Raw genomic sequence first — 20045 nt, forward strand, 5'->3', positions numbered from 1 at the left:
ATTTTACATTATTTCATTGGATCTTCACAACAAACTTGGGAGGTAAATGCTCTTATTATCCCCATTTTACAGATTAGGAAATTGAGAACAAGATTACATATTTTTTTGAACTCAGGTCTTCCCAACTCTGCCATATTATTATTTTAATCCCTTGTTTCTTATTAAGTATACCTGAAAGATAAGCATAGGGAGAGGTATTGGACCTTTGATTTCCATGATATGGGACATTTGACAAGGGGAAAGAAGGGAGTGAATCAAGAAAGGTTTCAAAGAAGAGGTAAAACCTAAGATTTGCCTCAGAGGAAGCTAAGTAATTTCCATCGATTAGTAAACATTTACTAAGTGTCTCCTGTATGCCTACCACCGTCCTAACTCTAGACAAAGATGAAAAGGAGATAACAGCATGGAACACATGCTATAGTCATGGAAAACAACTTATGCAAATGCAAAAAAAAAAAAAAAAAAAAAGGAAATTACATGTTCAGGGTCTGGAAACAGCTTTCAGTCCATTTTGACTAGAATGGAGGGCCCATGAAATAAGGAAGTTAGGAACCAGATTTAGGGGATTCATATATCAAGTGAAGAGTTAATGGTTAGCACAGTGGCAATAGAAAGCTAATGAAGGTTATTTAGGTAGGGGAATGACATGATCATACCTTATCTTCTTACCTTAGGAAGATTATTTTCATAGTTGTGTGAAGAACAGATTAGAAAGAGATCAGAGTCAGGAAGACTGATTAGGAAGCCATTAAAAAAAAAAAAAAAAAAAACTAGGCCTCTTATCATGAGGCCCTGAATAAGGATAGTCGTGGTGTAAACAGAGAGAAGGAGACATATATGAGAGATGCTTTGGTATAATTGAAAAGACTTGATAATTGGCTAAAGGTTCAAAATAGGGAGGAATGGATTGAGTCAAAGAGTATTCTGAGAGATATTAATCAGGGTGACTTGAAAGATAATGATGTCATCAGGAGAAAAAGAGAAATTTGGGGAAAGTGTGAAAAAATCATGAGTTTATTTTTGAGATGCTAGCAGAAAATCCAGGGAGAAATCTCCAGAAGGAAGCTAGACAAGTGGGATTGGAGTTTAGAATAACAATTAATCTAGCTTTGCTAGTCATCTGCATTGATATGATCATGGAATAGAGATCAACAAGAGAGAGAGGGCAGAGACAAAGGCCTAGAACAGAATGCTATTGCTTAGAATGAAGGGATGAATGATTTGCCATGGAAAGAGACTGAGAAAGGAACTGTTACCTTGCTAGGAGCCCAGGAGAGAACAGAAGCCATGAGAAGACAGAGTATTAGATGAGGGATGTCATGTGATCAAAAACTGAGGGGGAAAAATCAAGGAAGCTGAGGACCAGGGATGTGTGGGAGTCTGCTCTAGCTCATTTGTGAGAGCCAGATACCAAGTTTTCAATGTGAACATTTATGCCTCAACAATCAGCAAATGCTACAAATTCAAGCTTGTTTTATTGTTTGGTTGATCGGTGAGACTTAAAAAAGTATTAATAATAAGGGATGAACTTTAAAATGTGTCTTTTGTACTTTTTTCCCCCAAAGAAATTTTCCTTAAACATTTACCAGGATACCCCTGATGAGGATTAAGAAAAGACTAATAGATTTAGCAATTATTAATGACCTGTTAAGCATGAGAGTAGTTTTAATAGAAGAGTAGGGTTAGGAGCTTAATTGCCAGGGGCTAGAAAGTGAATTACTGGTGAAGAAGTGAAGCATCAAGCATAGGTTCCTTTTTTAAAATTCTTTTTTTTTAACTACATTTTTACTGACAGCTTTTGTTTTCACATTATCTACATTTCTCAGTGCATCCTTTTCCTCTCACCATTCCATAGTGTCATACTTATAATAAATTAAAAAGAAGGAAAAGAAGTTCAGTAAAGCTAAGAAACATTTTTAAAGAAATCTAATACTATTTGCAATACTCCACATTTATAGTCCCCCATCGCTGAAAAGAATCAGAGGAAAGGGATAGCACATACAGATATGTATCTATGTTTGTATATATACACATATACATATATTTGTTTATATTTAATTTTTTTATGGACTATTTGTGCCCAACCCATGATAGGACCTTCTAAGCTTGTGTGGTTCTAACCAGACACACTGTACCTTGACTTCTACACAGTGAAGTGATTTTGATCCTCTTTAAGCAGGAAGAACAACAAATTGTATGTGTATGTGTGTGTATATATAAACATTCATATACATATAATATATCTATCTTCTACTGGACCAGTTGGGCTTGGTCATTGTAATCTTACAACATTCACTTTTTTGTTATATTGCTATTGTTCTTTCCATTTGCATCACTGCTGTTGTATATGGTATTTTTCTAGTTTTGCTTACTTCATTTTATACCAGTTGAGGCAAGTCTTCCTGTGCTTTTCTATATACATCAAATTCACCCTCTCTTACAGCACAATGACGTTCCATTGCATTCATGTACCATAATTTATCTAGCCATTCCCCAACTGATGAGCATATTGAGATTACTTTTATCAGTGAAAAGACTCAGGAATTACTAGTGATAATTATCAATTAGTTACCAGTGAAAGACTTGAGGCAACAATTATTTTTGAAGTACCTACTATGTTCCAGAAACTGTGAGGGTACAAAGAAAAATGAAAAAACAAAAACAAGACAAAAAAAACCTAGTCTCTGCCCTTAAGGAGATCACATTCTAATAGTATAGATGGACAATATACACACAACTATATACCAATAAAATATAAGTAGGATAAAGTTGAAATAATATCAGATTGAAGGCATTGACATTAGGAGATGTTGAGAAAGGTTTCTTGAAGAAGATAGGGTCTTAGCTGGAAGCCAAGAGAGATGAAGAGGGAGAGCATTGCAAATGTGTAAAATAGCCTGTGAAAATTCAGGAACGTGGATGGAGTGTCTTGTGCAAGAAACAGCAAAAAGGTCAGTGTCTCATTACTACATACAAGAGACATAGAACAATATTTTGAGAGAAAACAAGGTAAAATAAAATTTATATAAAATATATAATCATGTTTTTAAGTAGCTAGAAATGAGCTAATAGGACTATATAGAAAATGAGAAAATGACTAATAGGACAAATTCCTAAAGGTGACGAGAAGGGCAGGATCAAGGTTATAGAGTCTGGCTTTAGCACTTTCTGGGCTACCCTATTCTGAGCCTGAATGGTTAAAGATGAAAGTAATTTTGAGGCATGGAGTGGGAATGGGAAAGGAGCACACAATCAATGACTTTGATTTTCTCAGTAGAGAAACTGAGATCATTTTCTTACAGAGAAAGGGCTAGGGGTAATCTTGATGGCTTGAAGAGAGAGCAACAACTTTAGAAAACTGTTGTAGGGGTATAATAGAGAGGAATTCAAGTTGAATAAAAGAAGTACTCTATAGCAATGGGGTCCCAGTTCAGGTTAAATAAAATGAATTTGTAGCAGACCTCATCGGCGTGGTTATATGACTTTCTCTAACAGTATTTAGGGGATCAGAATAAAGAAAACATGCAGTAGAGATGAAACAAAGAGGAATATTAGCAGTGGTAAGATGAGGGAGAAAGAGAAGAGAGGATGGATTCAAGCATGGGGGACAGGGCCTTGTTGAACTGCAGGAGGAGATAAAAGAATCAAGAGAGTGTGACATTTTTGAAGACTAGAGAGGAGAAAGGATGCAGTTGTAAGAAAAGTGGCAAATGCTCCCATAAGGCCAAAGAGAATGAGGATTCATCACAGATCACTGAATTGTTAAGAAGCCATTGCAAAGAATATTTAAGTATCACCATAGGAGCGTGTTCTGGACTGTGCCTTAACACAGACCAACTTCTCTGGTAGGGTAGGTCAGACATTGAACAAAATGAGATTTTTAAGTTATTCAGCATTGACAAAAAAAGAAACTTTCTAAGCTATAGCAGGAAGATACTTAAAGATAGGCATTGAGGACACTTTGAGTTGATTGACCTAAGAAAACTCCCTTGATTGTGACCCCTGAGTCAGCCAAAATTTGAGGATGCTCTCAATGCCTTTTAAAGAAAAACTAGTCTATCCTTCATATGGTATAGAATATGGATTATGATATTGCTCCTACCACAGGGTGAAAAACTAACTGCCAAGGTCATGAAAGTGAGTGATAAACAAAAATAAAGGCAAGATATAGAACTTTTGAAAGAAATTTAGCATCGAAAAAAAGATATTAGTACCTGTATGAAGCACAGGGACCAAGGTAAGGTTTTTTTTTTTTGTTTTTTTTTTTTTTTATGAATAGGCGTTTAGAGCTTTCTTGTAGGAAAAAGAAAATGTTCAGTGTCTCCCTGGTAAATATTTACCAACTGGTTCTTCAGAGGTAATAAAAAGTATGCATCACATGTTTTAAATTTTAATCTTGTGTTATTGACATTTTCTTCATCACTTTCTTAAGTTTAGACAATTAAAAAAGCAACAAATCAAGCCCTGATTTGTAGCCTTTGCTGATATCCAAAATGTAAACGCTTACACTGAAAATTTAACAATTCATTCTTGCAAGCATCTTGGAGCTGATGGCAGCAGACTTCTGGGAAGTTCCCAGCAGAGAGGGGAATTTTGAAGAAACAGAATCATTGAAACTGAGTGTTGGAAGGGATTTCTGAAGTTTTGAAGTCCAATGCTTATGGGAACTGAGATTTACATTCCCAAGTAGATATCAAGTCTCTCCTGGAATACCTCTCCAGTGAAAGATAAACTTGCCTGCAACTCACACCTAGTGTTCTTATTCCTGTCCTCTGAGGTTGATAAAATAATTGAAGAACAAATATGACACAAATATAATCTTTCTAAATTTCAATTTCCCAATCTGTAAAAGGATGATACTAATAATACCTTCTTCACAAGGTTATTTTGAGGTTGAAAACTTAAGGGTTTGGGATTGCACATGTGATTCCATAGAAATTGGCAACTTGCCTACAAGGAAACTCCTTTGTCTTTATAGGTTGGCACTTTATAATATAATGTTGGGGAATTGCTTTTGGCAGAGGTATTAAACATTCTGCTGGCCTCACTGCAGGTACCACTTCCAAGTACCCTCTGGGAACCAGATTAAAATTGGCTAAATTTTTAACAAAACTAATAAAAATACAATAGGGCATAGATAGAGAGATAATATTAGTATGTTGTTTTCTAAGTCAAGATGAAGCCTTAAGGATCCTTATCTATGTTTTATTGGCCCCCTTTTTATTGGAGTTTGACACCATTGGTGTAATGCACTAGGACTTGTACAGGGTCACAAAACCAGGATGTATCAGTTATTGTTGTTTAGTCATGTCTCACTCTTCATAATCCCATTTGGTATTTTCTTGGCAAAGATACTTGAGCAGTTTGCCATTTTTTCTCCAGCTCATTTTATAGATGAGGAAACTGAGGAAAACACAGGTAAGTTATTTGGCCAGAGTTACACAACTAAGTGTCTGAGACCAGATTTGCTCTCATGACAATGAGTTTTCCTTACTTCAAGTCTGGCGCTCTATCCACTGCATCACCAAGCTGCCCAGAATGTAGCAGATGGATCCTTAAATTCAGATCTTCCTTCCACTAGGACTATCCCTCTCTGTTATTGCACTGCTTCTTTGCAAAACTTAAAGTATTAAATAAATGTCAGCTGTCATCATTCCTCTGTGAGGATGAATATGCTACAGAGGCATGATCTAGTTCTCATTCTTCAGTCCTTCTTTATTTCATTTCCTAAAGGATCATCCGACAGCAGGATGTGCTTTCCCACATGATAGCCCCCAGCATCTCTCTTTTCCAGACTTTCTTGAGGGGTTCACTTGCTATAATGATCATAATTCCCCCCCCAAAAAAAAAACAATAGTAAAGCAGAGCTAGCATTTTGAAACTGATTGAATTTCCTTTATTTCTCAATTGTTTCATTTTCCAGGTTTATATGTCCTCCACTGATTGCTTCTGTGCTGATGATGGAAGGTGAAATGCTCTGACATTTATAGAAATCAATGCATTAATAAATAAGGAAGTTTCATAATGTCTGATTTCTTTTAAATGAGACAGAACCATTATCACTACAAAGCCTCCCACATAAAGTATGTCCAATAGTGATTCATTGTGTAAACTCATCAAAGGTGTTTTTGTGAATAATCTTTCCTCAAAAGAAGAAAATAATCAAAGCTGAGTATCTTCATTAATAATTCAAAGAGTATCTTCCTGGATTTCACTTACTAAGAGCAACTAGGGCTAAAAGCTTCCCAATCTCAGACCTAGAGAAGTACCATAATTGGGCATCTTTCCTAGGGTGGGTCACTCCACTTGGGCATATAACCTTTCAGCCACTGACCACATGGTGGGGGAAAGAGTTCATATTGGAGGAATTTTGTTTCCTTTCTCCTGCTAAAGGTTTGCTTAAACCCAGGCCAAAGTTATAACTCAATGAATTTGAGGAGTGCTAAAGAGAGAGGGCAAATGGGAATCACCTAATTGTGGTAGGAGATGAAACCCATTTTTCCTGGATTTCTCTCAAATATCATTCTTATTGGCTAACTCTCTAAGCCCCTATTTGTCAGCTATATTATACACAAATTCATTATTCATTCAATAGGCAAATATCAAGCATTTACTCTCTTAAGTGCTGGGAATACAATGTCAAAGCAACGCATTTCCAAACTCCCTGAATGTTGAAGCAGTCAATAATCTTTATTCAAACATGTGTATACAGGATTTCATAAATGCTAATCTAGTACCGGCCAGAAGAGATAGCTCAGTAATACAGTCAATAAAGCACCAGACTTGGAGTCAAGAAGTTCTGAATTCAAATGTGACCTCAGACACTTACTAACTGTGATCATGAATAACTCAGTTCCTCAACTATCAACCAAAGACACACTGGAGAAGGAAATGACAAACCACTGTAGTATCTTTGCCAAGAAAATACTGAACAACAACCAGCTAGAATTTCAGTCTCTTGTTTTTGTTTTTGTCTTTTTTGCTCATATACTCTATTCTATAAATGAGAGAGGCAAGAGGGAGAAAGAAAAAGAGAGAGAGAGAGAGAGAGAGAGAGAGAGAGAGAGAGAGAGAGAGAGAGAGAGAGAGAGAGAGAAATATACTCTATTATTGAACAGAGTGTATTTTATAACCAAACTAGAATACTGGCTACCCTATGTTTTTCTACCTCTTGTCATTCCCTGCACCTGGACTGCCCCCTCCCTGTTTCCAGCTGTACCTGCACATAGTAGGCTCAGCTTAAATTTCATTCAGGAAGAAAGCCTCCCAGAACTTTGTCTACCAGTAGTGATCTCTTTTCCACTTGAACTCATAGCATGTGTTTGCACTTTTATGGGCTTCTTATATTCTATTTGCTTTATAATTATCTGTGTATAAACTAATACAGGATGTCTCAAAAACTTTTAAGCTTTAATAGAAATGCACTAATACTTTTGGGACACCTTTAGACTGTAAATTCCATAAAGTCAGAGAAAATATTTATCTGTGTATCTTCTGCAGCACTGAGCTCAGTATATTGACCATAGGGCTTAATCAAAGTCTGTTGAACTTTATTTAATGTTAAACAATATAAGAGCGAAACCAGCCAACTAACATTCAACATGAGCCTGAGAGACACTTCATCCAAAAAATAGCACATTTAGGAGATAGTCAGGGGTGTACTAGGGTGAGCTAGCTCAGAGCTCAGAGCCAATTATTACATTTTCATTGTGAGCATTTACACTTCAGAGATAGGCAACTGCTACAAATCAGAGCTTGACTTAATGTTTTCTTGATTGTCTAGAATTAAGAAAGTGATGGAAAAATTGTTAGTACTAAAGATTAAACCTAAAAGTGTGTTTTGAGTACATTTTTTTCTCCAGAGATTCAGTTGTTAAACATTTACCAACATATCCCTGATACGTCTTCAGATTATTGTCTTTAAATATCTGAAGGTTTGCTATGAGTAAGAGGAATTAAAAACATTCTATACTTCTTCAGAGGGAAGTCTAGGATCAGCGATGATAGTGATGATAATAGTTGACATTTTTATAGCATTTTAAAGTTTTCAAAACACTTTGCATATATTACCTCATTTGATTCTCATAACTACCATTGAGGGAATAAGTACTATTAGCACTGCCATTTCACAGATGAGGAAATTGAGTCTCAAAGCTTAGAGAAAACACAAAATAGGATTAACAACCAAAGAGATTTTGACAGGTAAGATTATTAGGCTTTATTTTGTAAGATGAAATTTAATAGAGATAAATGTAAAATCTTATTACACAGGTTGAAAAAAAAATTTACCTCACAAATAAAGATAAAGGAGGCAGAGTCAGACTGAAATTTGGAAAAAAATCGGGGAATTTTTCATGAGCTCACAGGGGCTAAATCTAGAAGACTTCAATGATATCTAGTTCATAATCTCATATTTCAAATGAGGAAATTGAGGCTCAGGAAAAATACATGACTTGTCCAAAGTCACCAGAAGAAGGATTTAAACCCAAATCCTTGATTTCATAGAAAATGAATGAATGAATAGCTGAGTGAATGAATTAGTGAATAAATGAATGAATGAATTTATGTTAGGGAACAAGTGAAGGAATGAAAGAACAAAAATATTTTTAGGATAGAGAAGAACCATAAATTCATGGTTTATAAGGATTAAGTGAAAGAACTAGAGATGTTTAGTTTAGTGAAGGCAAGGAGGAGAAGGTAGAACAAAAACTACTGTGCTCCAATATTTGAAGAGTGATCATAAGGGAAATAAAGACTTGTCCTGTTTGACCTCAGGGAAGAACCAGGGGCAATAGAAAGAAATTATAAAGAGGGTAGATTTAAGGATGTCACGGAAAACTTTTTCAAAATTAGAAATATTCATAAGTGAAAAGGATGGCCTCAGGAGACACTACATTTCCTCTCACTGGAAGTCTTCCTTTTAAAATGGAATGGGTACTTTTCTTTTTCAGATATGGATTGTACCACATGACCCCAACTCCCCTATCATTCTGTAATGCTGTAACTTTTCTGGCACCACAAAGTTAGTGTCTGAGGTAGGATATAAACCCAAAATTTCCTTAACCTGTCTAGCCCTTTTTTTTTTTTTTTTTTTTTTTTGCTATCATGCTGGTTCTTAAGGTAACAAAGGGAGAGAAAGATATTATTTCAAAATGAGGAAAAATTTTTCTGATGCTTACAGGTATCCAAAAAGGGGGGGAAGGGAATATATGCCCTCAATAGATAATGAGCTTATCATCACTAGAAGTATTCAAGCAAAGGTCAGATGATAATTTGATCATTTTGCCTAGGTTCCTTTTTTCATCACAGTTTTCAGCTTTTCTTATATTTTAACTCCTGGATGTTTTCCAGGTCAGTTGTTTTTTTCACTGAGGTATTTTACATTTTCTTCTATTTTTTTTTATTTCTTTGATTTTATTTGATTGATACTTGATGTCTCATTGACTTCTTTCCATTTATTCAATTCTAATTTTTAGTGAATTATTTTCTTCAGTTAACTTTTTTATCTCCTTTTGAATCTGACCAAATGAATTTTTAAATGAGTTGTTTTCTTCACTGGATTTTTTTCCCCATTTCACCAATTCTGTTTTTCAAGGAATTGTCACTTTTTCCATTTCACCAATTCTGCTTTTGAAGGATTTGTTTTCTTTTCCTATTTTGCCAAATCTATTTTTTAAGGAGTGGTTTTCTTCAGGCAATTTCTTTCCAAAGCTCTCTTTTCCTTTCCCCATTTTTCTTCTAACTCTCTTGTAACATCCTTTTTCAATTCTTCCAAGAAAGCCTTTTGAATTGGAGAGCAACTCATATCACTTTTTGAAGCTTCATCTGGAGATGTTTTTTGCCTTTAGTGTACTCAGAGTTTGAAGTCTGTTCTTCCTTGTCTTCTAATAGCTATCTATGATCAGAGTTCTTTTTGCTTTTTTGCTCATTTTTAAAGATTGAGGACTGCTCTGAGGGCAAATGGGAGATTGTCCCAAGGTTCCTCTATAGGTCACATGGTTTTATGCTGTCCTGGTGCCCATGCTGCTGGCTTCCTTCCCTTGCTGGGTGGGTATGGCCAAGTCTCACTTGTTAAGCTGGGGTTTAGGGGCTTATTTGCCTTCTGTAGTTGTGCTGAATGTCTCACAGATCATCTACTGATCTACTGGCTTCTGAACCAGGACAGAGTAGCCGATGCTGCTGTATTGTCTAAGTTTCCCACTAGATTCTTCCAGTGTGTGGAAGCCTGTCCACCCTGGGCCTCCTTGTGCTGCATCTGTGCTCAGCCACCTCCCCCTTGCTGCCCAATTGAGACATATCTTTCCTCAAGTTCTTCCAATATCTTCTACTGGAAATTTGTTACAGTCCAAATATTCATGCATTCTGTCACTCCAAAATCTATTCAGAAGCTTGATCTGGTGTTAATTCTGAAGAAAGCCAAGAAGAGCTTAGACAAAAATTTGTCTATTCTCTGCCATCTTGGCTCTGCTCCCAATTGCCCACTTTCAAAAGAGAATCCTGTATCAATGAGGGAATTAGGATCACAATGGAGCTGGAAGAGACCTTAGAAATCAGGTTATCCAATATTCTCACCATTTACATAAGAGGACGCTCTAGTCAAAGAGGTTACATTCTAAAGTCACAGAGATTATGAATATGTATACATATATTGTGTTTAACATATTTAATATGTAATATAAATTTAATTTAATAACCCTCTCCTGTGATGGGGGGGGAGGGGAGGGGATGAGGGGGAGTGGGAAGAAGGAGGGGAAAAGTTGGAACAGAAAGTTTTGCAAGAGTCAATGCTGAAAAATTACCCATGCATGTATCTTGTAAATAAAAAGCTATAATAAAAAAAAATTAAAAAAAAAAACACTTGAAAGCACAAATAAATAAATTAATTAAATAAAGTCACACAGTTTGTAAATGTCAGAACCTTAATTCAAAAACATGTTCCCTATCTCTAAATTGAAAATGGTTCCTCTTTATGGCTAAGATAATCTTTACAATATCTTCTCAGTTTTTTTTTTTTTTGGGGGGGGGGAGGAGAAGGCAACTGGGGTTAAGTGACTTGCCCAGATCTTACTATGTGTTTGAGCCCAGATTTAAACAAATCCTCTTGACTTCAGGTCTGGTGCTTTATCCACTGCCATCTAGCTGCAACTCCTCCAACTCTTAGAGTTCAAATCTGAGCAGGGGAAATAAAATATAAACATATGTTTAATATGCATTTAAAAAAACTATTGTGAGTTATTTTTTACTCATGCCCAACCCTTCTTGACCCCATTTGGAGTCAAAGATGCTGAAGTGGTTTGCCATTTCTTTCCCCAGCTTATTTTACAGATGAAGAAAATAAATAAGGCAAATAGACAAATGGAGTGAGTAACTTGTCCAGAGTCACACAGCTAATATTTGCACCAATTTAAATTCAGGAAGATGAGTCTTCTTGATTTCAGCTTAGCTCTATAGCCACTGTGCCACCTAACTGCCCTGCACAAGCTATTTAATTTTAATTTAAAAAGTTAAATGTTTTCAAAGGCCTTTGAACATTGCTTATAGGCAAACAAAGGCAACATTTTTTTTTTCAAAGCCATTACACAGTAGAAAGTCACCACAAAATCACTCTGGCTTTCCCTACAACAAGGTGGAGACAATAAAGTTTCATAGATGGGGCACTAACTAGACTTCTGTACCTAGAGTCAGGAAAACCAGAATTAAAGTCCAGTCCTGGATACTTACTAGCTGTGTGACACTTGACTAGTCTCTTAATCTTAGTCTACCTCAATTTCTTCATCTATAAAATAAGAATAATAAAAGCACCAACTCCCATGACTGCTGCAAGAAAAATTAATATAAATTAATATAAAGTATTTTGCAACCTTTAAAAACACTGTGTAAATACTAATTACTTTTCTTTTATTATACATATAATATATATTATTATACTTATTTTTATTCTTTTTTATTTTTTGTTATTTTATTATTCTTATTATTCACTATATGAAGTACATATGAAGTCAATAAAATACAAAACTACAAACCAGCTTAAATATAAAGACTAACACATTGGTCCTTTGAAGAAACCTTTCTTCTTCAGTTTCTGTAACTTAATATCAAAATGCACCAGTATCACTTCATAGAATTTCTTTTTTCTTTCTGCTCCTAAGGGTTATTTTGGAGTTATCTCAATCATTTCAACTCATCAAGTGGGAGAAGGAAGAAAGGCAGAGATGGGTTATAAGTCTTTCTTAATCTTTCTTTCTGAGGTCCATTATCACTTTTTGGAAACCCACTCTTAATCACCTCTCTAAGGCCAGACCCAAATATCCTTTAGCTATTGTTTCATACCAAGTAGATAACTACTTTTTACAATTCTTTCTGGGCTCATGTCTAGCTAAGGCCAAGAGGGAAGTGGTAAGATGTCCAACTAGCTTCCCAAATACTCTCAGTAACAAAGGCTGATACTTCCTAGAGATTCCCTTGAATTGTAGAGGAGAGACCTCAACGAGCAGATGAGAGTATTCATGAGTAAATGAGTAAAATAGTAAATTTATTTTATTGCAAACTTTCCATAGGGAAATTATCTGCCTGAAGTTTTCTTCATCTGTTTGAAGGCCACTTAGGTAGAATGCTGGACACGGGACAAAAGACTTGAATTCAAATCCTGCCTTAGATATTGTGTGACCCTGAGCAAATTGCTTAACTCCTGTCAGCCTCAGTTTCCTTATCTGTAAAATGGGGGTGATATGAGCACCTATCTCACAGAAATTTGTTTTGCTTAACTGTACATTTTTGTAAAAGGCTTTGTTTTTTTTTTTTAATTTCTCATTATGGGGTGGGGGTAATAAAGGTGAGATGGATAGAATTTGGACCCCAAAATTAAGAAGGCAAAAAAGTCAAAAAGTTGAATTTAAAAAATTAAAAAGTGGGTTATACTAGATGACCTCCAAAACACTTTGCAGTTCTGAATCTGTGATCCTATGAATGCCTAGCAAAGGAAAATGACACTAAACTTTGAGTTTCTTTTTCTCTTTGGAGCCTCCTGTTTAGCTAGTTTCCAATCCTAGCCTTCTGAGAAGTCATGCAATACAGTTGGTACTGAATTCCTCTTAACACTTTAATACTTTGGGAGGCCTAGTCTGCTCTCCTATGGAACCTGGAGAGGTGGATCAAATGACCTCTATAGCCGTCTCACTGAAGTACAATGTCTATTAGCAGGATTTGTAATCTCACTTACCTCTTAAAATTATGTAATTTACTGCTACTAAGGAAGGCATTTGGGGTGAGTCTGGCAGCCTTTTTGACAGCATTTTAAAAGACAAGGATATATTCATGATGGGTTTATTTATATTAATTTTTTGATGTTCAAGGTATTAAGAGAATATATATTCCCAGGTAGCAAAATATGATTTGAATTTCATCAAACCTGATCCAATCTTGTCAGACTAAAGTCAGACTAGGCCTCTTTCCTCCAAGTGGACTCCCAATTGAATCTTATATTTGCTACTGCTTGTCCTTGATTAGAACAAAGAGAGTCTATCTAGGTGGCTACTTCAGACAAGTCATGTCTTTTTGTCCTTTGCTTTTAACAATAAGATAGCATGACTAGACACAGCATGACTAGGAGAATGAGCTTTATTTCTCATCTCTAAATACAAAAACAGACTACTGCAGAACCAGATTGGGGCAGGGACTACTACTAGACTTTGATTTCATCAGCATAGGATGGTGTTTCTCAAAATGTGGTCTGGGGTCCCACTGGCATCTCCAAGACCCTCTCTGAGTGTAGAGTCAAAACTATTTTCATGACAATATTAAGATATTTTAATACTGAGAGATATAACCAGCACAAATGAGCTTTTTGGGGTCATCAATAATTTTTGAAAATATAAAGGGGTTGTAAGATCAAATATTTTGAGAACCATTGGTATAAGGAACTGAGTAATAGGGTCTATGCAAATCAACTCCAAAGGATCTATTGTGTACTTAATAGAATTTATCTATCCCTTCATCCCCTGCAACAGAAATTAGTATAATTATCTTCAGAGTGGTCTTTTTGCTCAAGCTTGTTATAATCAATATGTAGTGTTATAATCACTATAAAGTAAGATGAATAAACATCCCCCACATTGTTTCTCATTGCCCTTAGACATATGATAAAAATCAGCTTCTCTATTTGCTTCTCCAAGGAGAATTTGTGACCCCTCCTTCCATTTGCCTACAATTTCTTTTGTCTTATGGTTTCATTTATAGGAAGACCATCAAAATTAGTATGATTTTTTCTTCTAATAGTACATCTTCTTATTGGTCATTGGACAAGGTTCTCAAATTTAGAGAACCAATAGCTAATCAACATCTTGTAGATAGCCTAAAACCCACATTATTAGCAGTATCCTTTGCTCCTTTCTCTGTCATTATTAGTGGAACCGTATCCATGTTCCATAAATTTTCTTTGTTTCATGGACTGCCATGGTCAAAAGCTGAGTGGCAAAGTAGGAAGAGCACTGGTCTTAGGGTCAGAGATCTTGAGTTCTTAGCCTGACTCAGCACCAAAGTATTTACTATCTATATGACTAGGGACTTTTTAGACCATCTCTCTATCTCTCAATCTCATCATCTATGAAATAAGGAGGTTGGGCCAAATAGCTTCCAAGGGCCTTCCAATTCTAAATTGATGATTCTAAGCATAACATTCTATTCTGTTTTTGTAACCATTCTCAAAGCCTTTACAAACTTACAAAACTTAAGGAAGTTTATGCTTCATTGGCCCTGCCTTTACAAAACCAGATTCTCCCCAATGCTACATTAAGGCACCAAATATCATTGTGTAGAGGATTCTAACATCCTTTTCAAGTCTAAGGTCCCATGATTATAGCTCACACTAAGGTCAAACACAGGCAGCAAAACTTATGAGTGTTATCATTTTTTTTTGTTTTAAATTAGACTTTTTTCATGTACTTACATGTCTTATCTCTCTTACTTAATGACAAAATCTTTTAAGGAAAGTGTGATATTTTATTCCCATATGCATATTTTCCAGAATCTAGCACAATATCTTGTAAATATTGGCCACTCAAAAATGCTTTTGAGAAATGAAAGAATGAGTAAATAAATTAACCTTTATTAGTTCTTTCCTTTAACTCCAGGTGCCAAGGTCACCTTTGCCCCAGGCCCAATGAACTCCCTGCCAAATAGAACTGATATCCCTTCTGCCATAAAGAAGATCCAGAAAGGGATGCTGTCACTCATTTACATTGATTAAGGAAGTTAAGTATATTCAGGATTACTTACACAATTTTGTTCTTCAGTCCTTTCACTTGTACTCTTGATTATGTCATTTGAAGTTTTCTTAACAAAAGATACAAAACTGGTTTGCCATTTCTTTCTCCAGCTCACTTTACAGATGAGAAAACAGAGGAAAACAGAGTTAAGTAATTTGCTTAGGGTCATCCAGCTAGTATATGTCTAAAGCTAGATTTGAACTCGGAAAATTAAGTCTTCCTAACTAACTCTAAAACTCTATCCACTATGCCACCCAGCTGCTCCATATTTAAATATAAAATTAAATAATTTAAAATAAATAAATTGAATTAAATTTATTAATTTAATAAAATTAATGAGGATACAAGGATATTTTGCAGAAGTCTTCACTAATTATAATCTACATTGCAATTCAGGAGATACTAGGGGAAGAAATGGTCTCAGTAACAACATTAAAGTTCAAATATTTGTCAATCAAAGCAATCAAAGATGTGACAAAATTTATTTCACATACAATGTCATTTTTAAGAGGCTGAAAGTTTAAATTTGATGGTATAAGACATTTGGGAATGCTGGCACAAGAATTATAGAAAGTATAGGAAACATTCCTATATCTGACATGTAAAATCAATCAATTACTCAATGATTCAATAGCTCGAGGTCAAAGTGGACCATTCTCAATAACATTATGACTTTTCAATCATTGCACAGAGTGCCATATAAAAACATTGAGGATTTATCCTTCTGGATTCCTGATCCTCCTACAATAAGTCACATACTCTCATACTTCTTCCTGATGGCAACAAAAATCACTGACCACAGTAATCTAGTACTACTTCTAGATGGGGAGTCTATATCAAAAGCCTTGGGGTTCCGTAAAAGCTACTTTGAAGAGAATACAGGAAAGCAGTGAATTTCTATCCAGCAGAATGTAAGCTCCTTGAGGGCAGGAATTGTATTTGTGTCTGTATGCCTAGTAACTCTGACATAGAGCTGGTGTTTAATAAATAATTAAATTTCATTAAATTGAAGATTCCTATTCCTATCTCCTGGTAAGGACCAATTGATTTTATTGCAACCTTATTTAGATTTGTTTCTAATTCACTGTGTCTAATTCACTTCAATGATTGCTAAACATAGTAGTGAGTGTATAATCCCCAGTTGTATTGTCTAAACCACCTTTTTCTTCAGAAGCAATTATTCTTTCCCTCAACTGAGTTAGCTTACAGACATTGTGAAGGGAAAGGAAATTCAAAGATTGTCTGAATTTTTTCTTGGGAAATAAAATTGAAAATAATAAAATGGTGGGATAAGAGGGCTTGCCATTCTAAGGATTTTTACAAACTGATCTTCAAAACCACCTGCATTCACCAGATCTCATCTACATTTCAGCATGCTCCCCACCTACCATACCATTCCTCTTTGGCCACATGGCTGAGCACACAGCTAGTGTTTATGCTGCATCGAGGGTAGCAACTGGGAAATTGTCCCTTTCCTTTACCTATGGGGTCAAGTTAGGAAAGATGCCATTACAATTCCCATTTATAAATGAGCAAAATTCCTTGGAAAGTGGGACCGGGGAACAGATTAATGCGATCCTAACCCTCAAAGCAGCATCTCTATTGAAAAACAAAGTGAATGTGTTATTTTTAAAGAATAGGATTGGTAAAATGTTTTCTTACTTTCTCCTAGACATCACCGGCTGGTATTACCAGTATCAGAGAGGTAAATGTAAATTCATTTGACTACCTTCTCATATACCATTACTAAAAAAAACTTCTTTGTCAAATGTACACATATATACTAATTATGATCATTAGTAGCCTCTCTTTCTGAGTCCTTTGTTAATAAGACTCATCATGGCCTTCAGGGAAGGCTTTTTCAGAGTGGAGAGGAAGAGGCATCATAAAAAAGTAGCAGCCTCTGTAGGAATGTTCACCAGCATGCTCATTTGCTATACTTCAGCAAAATATACTTTATTCCTGATTCCAGTAAGTAGATGGAAGACAAGAAGAAGCAGGAAACTAAACCAGTGAATTTATCTCCAGATCTAACTCACTACAAGTAAAACTGAGTTATTAAAATTTTTTCCAGGGCTGAGTGGAGTCACTATAAGCTGTTTGAATTTACAGTAGCCAGAATCATGGAATCTTAGAGTTGGAAAGCACTTTAAAAGATATCTAGTTCAATCTCTCCCCCAATGCAAGAATTTCTCTTTTTTATGGCAAATACAAATAGAAATTGTGATAATAGAGAGTTGCTTAATTTTCTTTACTTCAGTTTCCTCATATTTTAAATGGAAATAAATAAGAATATATGCATTATTACCTCACAGGGGTTTTGTGAGGATGAAAGAGTAATGGATGTGAAAGGTCTTTGATAAATCAATAGAGCGGGCCAAGAATGGCACATCTCTATAGTCCCTGCTGCTGAGAAGGCAAGATCACTTGGATCCACTTAGTGGCAGTTCTGAGCAGCAGTGTATTAAACTGATCAGATATCTAATCTAAATTTGGCATTGATATGGTTAGCATCAAGAGTGAAGAACCACCTCACTCTGCTAAGGAATGGTGAACTGGTCCCATATCAATATGCAGTGGGTTTAGGTCTGTGTGTCTATTGCACTTCCAGCCTGGACAAAATAATCAATTAATAATTAATAAATAATTAAATTTCATTGAATTGACCTAGTTTCAAAAAAAATCTATAGAACGATACAAATGTAAGATAGTGGTACTCTCATCTCATTATGGTTGTAATTAAAAACTTCTTTGTCATAGCCCAGGTTCCCTCTCAGCTTACAGGATGGCCCATTATACATCAAAATTCCCTTCTATTCTTAGAGGTGTCTTTTACAAACTCTGCAGAAAAAAAAAATCCTGAAAATCAGAATCATGTTTAATCCCACTTCCTCCTCCCACTGACCAGAGGAATGTGGGAACTTCTAGACCCTATGTGGCAAACCTGAAGAGACTAATGGCATTGTGAAGGAGGAAGGTTGAGATGGGAAACCTTTGGAATCCTTTCTGAAATCCTTATAGAAGATAAAAACTGATGAGAAATCAAAGAGGAGAAATTTTTCATTTTGTGTGAGGGAAAGGGCAATATTAGTAATGGCTATTCCTCCCTCGGGCACTAAGACATTCTGAGAATCTAGCCGCATATAGGCTAGATGGCTAAACAAATCATATAACACTAGACAAAAGGGTTAAAAATGAAGTTCCCCCAAAAGGCTGATAGTCAGTAGTCAAATAAAAATTTAGATAAGTTGGTTTGGCATAGAAATTGATCCAGCCTCTCAGACAGTAAACAAATCATTTATTAATAAAGCCCAGTTCAGCCTTAATGAAGTGGGTTTAATATTTGATATTTCAATAATTACTTGGTACATTTTTAATAAAAGCCCATGGTAAGCAGCCATTGCTTGGAAACAGAAGTAATCTCTCAAACTTACTCAGCTATGCAGTAACAAATAGGGTGCCTGTACTTACATTTGCCCAGTGTCCAAAGAAAACTGCTTTCTATGAAATTAGATATCATTCAGACTAGAGATCAGGTATTGTTAAGGAAAATCTGGGCTGCCTTCATGGCTTCTAGATTGAATAGAAACTTAGAAGTGGTGATTAAATACAAAAAATCAAAAAAAGAAAGTGATTCTTCCTTAGAGAAGCAGTATCTGGTTTTTCTTATTTATAAAGTTAACACTTTATTTTCCCCACTTTTTACTTATAATGTAAATCTCTCTCCTCTTCTTTCTTGTGATTCTAGCTAATGGTCTATAAATGAAAAACTTACTTTGGCATACCAGATAAAAGCATAAGAAAGGAAGGAGATCAATTCTGGAGGAAACTGACAATAAAGAGGAACATTTATTAGGAAATTATAGATCAATAACATGGTGTGCTTGCACTCACTAAAGATGCCCTCAGATCTATAAAATAAGATGGATTTTTATTTTTTTGCTAATGGCTTGTTCAACTTGTGGTTAAATTTTATTTTAAAATCATTTGAATTTAGAACATTTTAAGTGGCCCTTAATTTACTACAATATTATCTGATGATCAGCAATATTTAAGTAATACCAACTTGAGCTTTCAACTCTAACTATAGGAATAATTAAGAATATCAAGAAATATTTTTAAAAATCTGACCTTTTCTTATCTTAGGTGGTCTGGGATAGGGACTGGCAGTTTAATATCACTGGAACTGCTTTGTGAACAAGCTCCCTCTGTGAATGAAAATCACTACTTTTTCTACAATTTATAGCTATTTTTAGGGAATTGTTCAGATTATTGGGAGGTTAAATGACTTTTCCAGATTGACACAGTTAATATGTGTCAGAGGCAAGATTTAAACCCAGGTCTTCCTGGCTTTGAAACCAATTCTCAATCAGCAATGCCATCATGCTTCTTATGTATGAATAATGGGACTTATTTGTCTATAGTAATCTCCTTTCTTTTCACCAGGAATAAAGTAGGATGTTTTCACACAATGGAAATGATGGCAGTTTTGAATTGTGCATTCCTCACAAAGAGGCTTAAATTATTCTGACCTACCTTTGGAAAATTACAAAATTTTAATTCCTTCAATATAGACTCTAAGAAGAAAAACTCACTTTAACATACCAGTTTTTGTTGAATAGAAGTAAGAAAATGGAAAGGAGTTGATTTCACAGGAAATTGACAATACAATAGACAAATCTATACTTAATAGGAAAAGGACAACCCAAAATACCTGTACTCACAAAGGATGCCCTCAGAACTATGTATACTTGTATTGCAATTGCTTATCATGAGTGAATG

The 20045-nt window shown here is 35.4% G+C and overlaps 1 protein-coding gene across 4 annotated transcripts in view; it reads left to right on the forward strand.

Annotated features, from left to right (window-relative positions):
• Positions 1–20045, forward strand: part of KCNIP1 (potassium voltage-gated channel interacting protein 1) — a 576971-nt gene that overhangs the window by 534906 nt on the left and 22020 nt on the right. The window contains exon 2 of one of the 4 annotated variants that reach the window (XM_051978890.1): positions 16936–16968. The exons of the other annotated variants lie outside the window; for them this stretch is intronic. Within the exon in view, the coding sequence (XP_051834850.1) occupies positions 16936–16968 (33 nt within the window). The remainder of the gene's footprint in view (positions 1–16935; positions 16969–20045) is intronic. 4 annotated transcript variants of the gene reach the window in all.

The sequence above is a fragment of the Antechinus flavipes genome, chromosome 2 (genome assembly GCF_016432865.1).
Source record: "Antechinus flavipes isolate AdamAnt ecotype Samford, QLD, Australia chromosome 2, AdamAnt_v2, whole genome shotgun sequence".
NCBI lineage: Eukaryota > Metazoa > Chordata > Mammalia > Dasyuromorphia > Dasyuridae > Antechinus > Antechinus flavipes.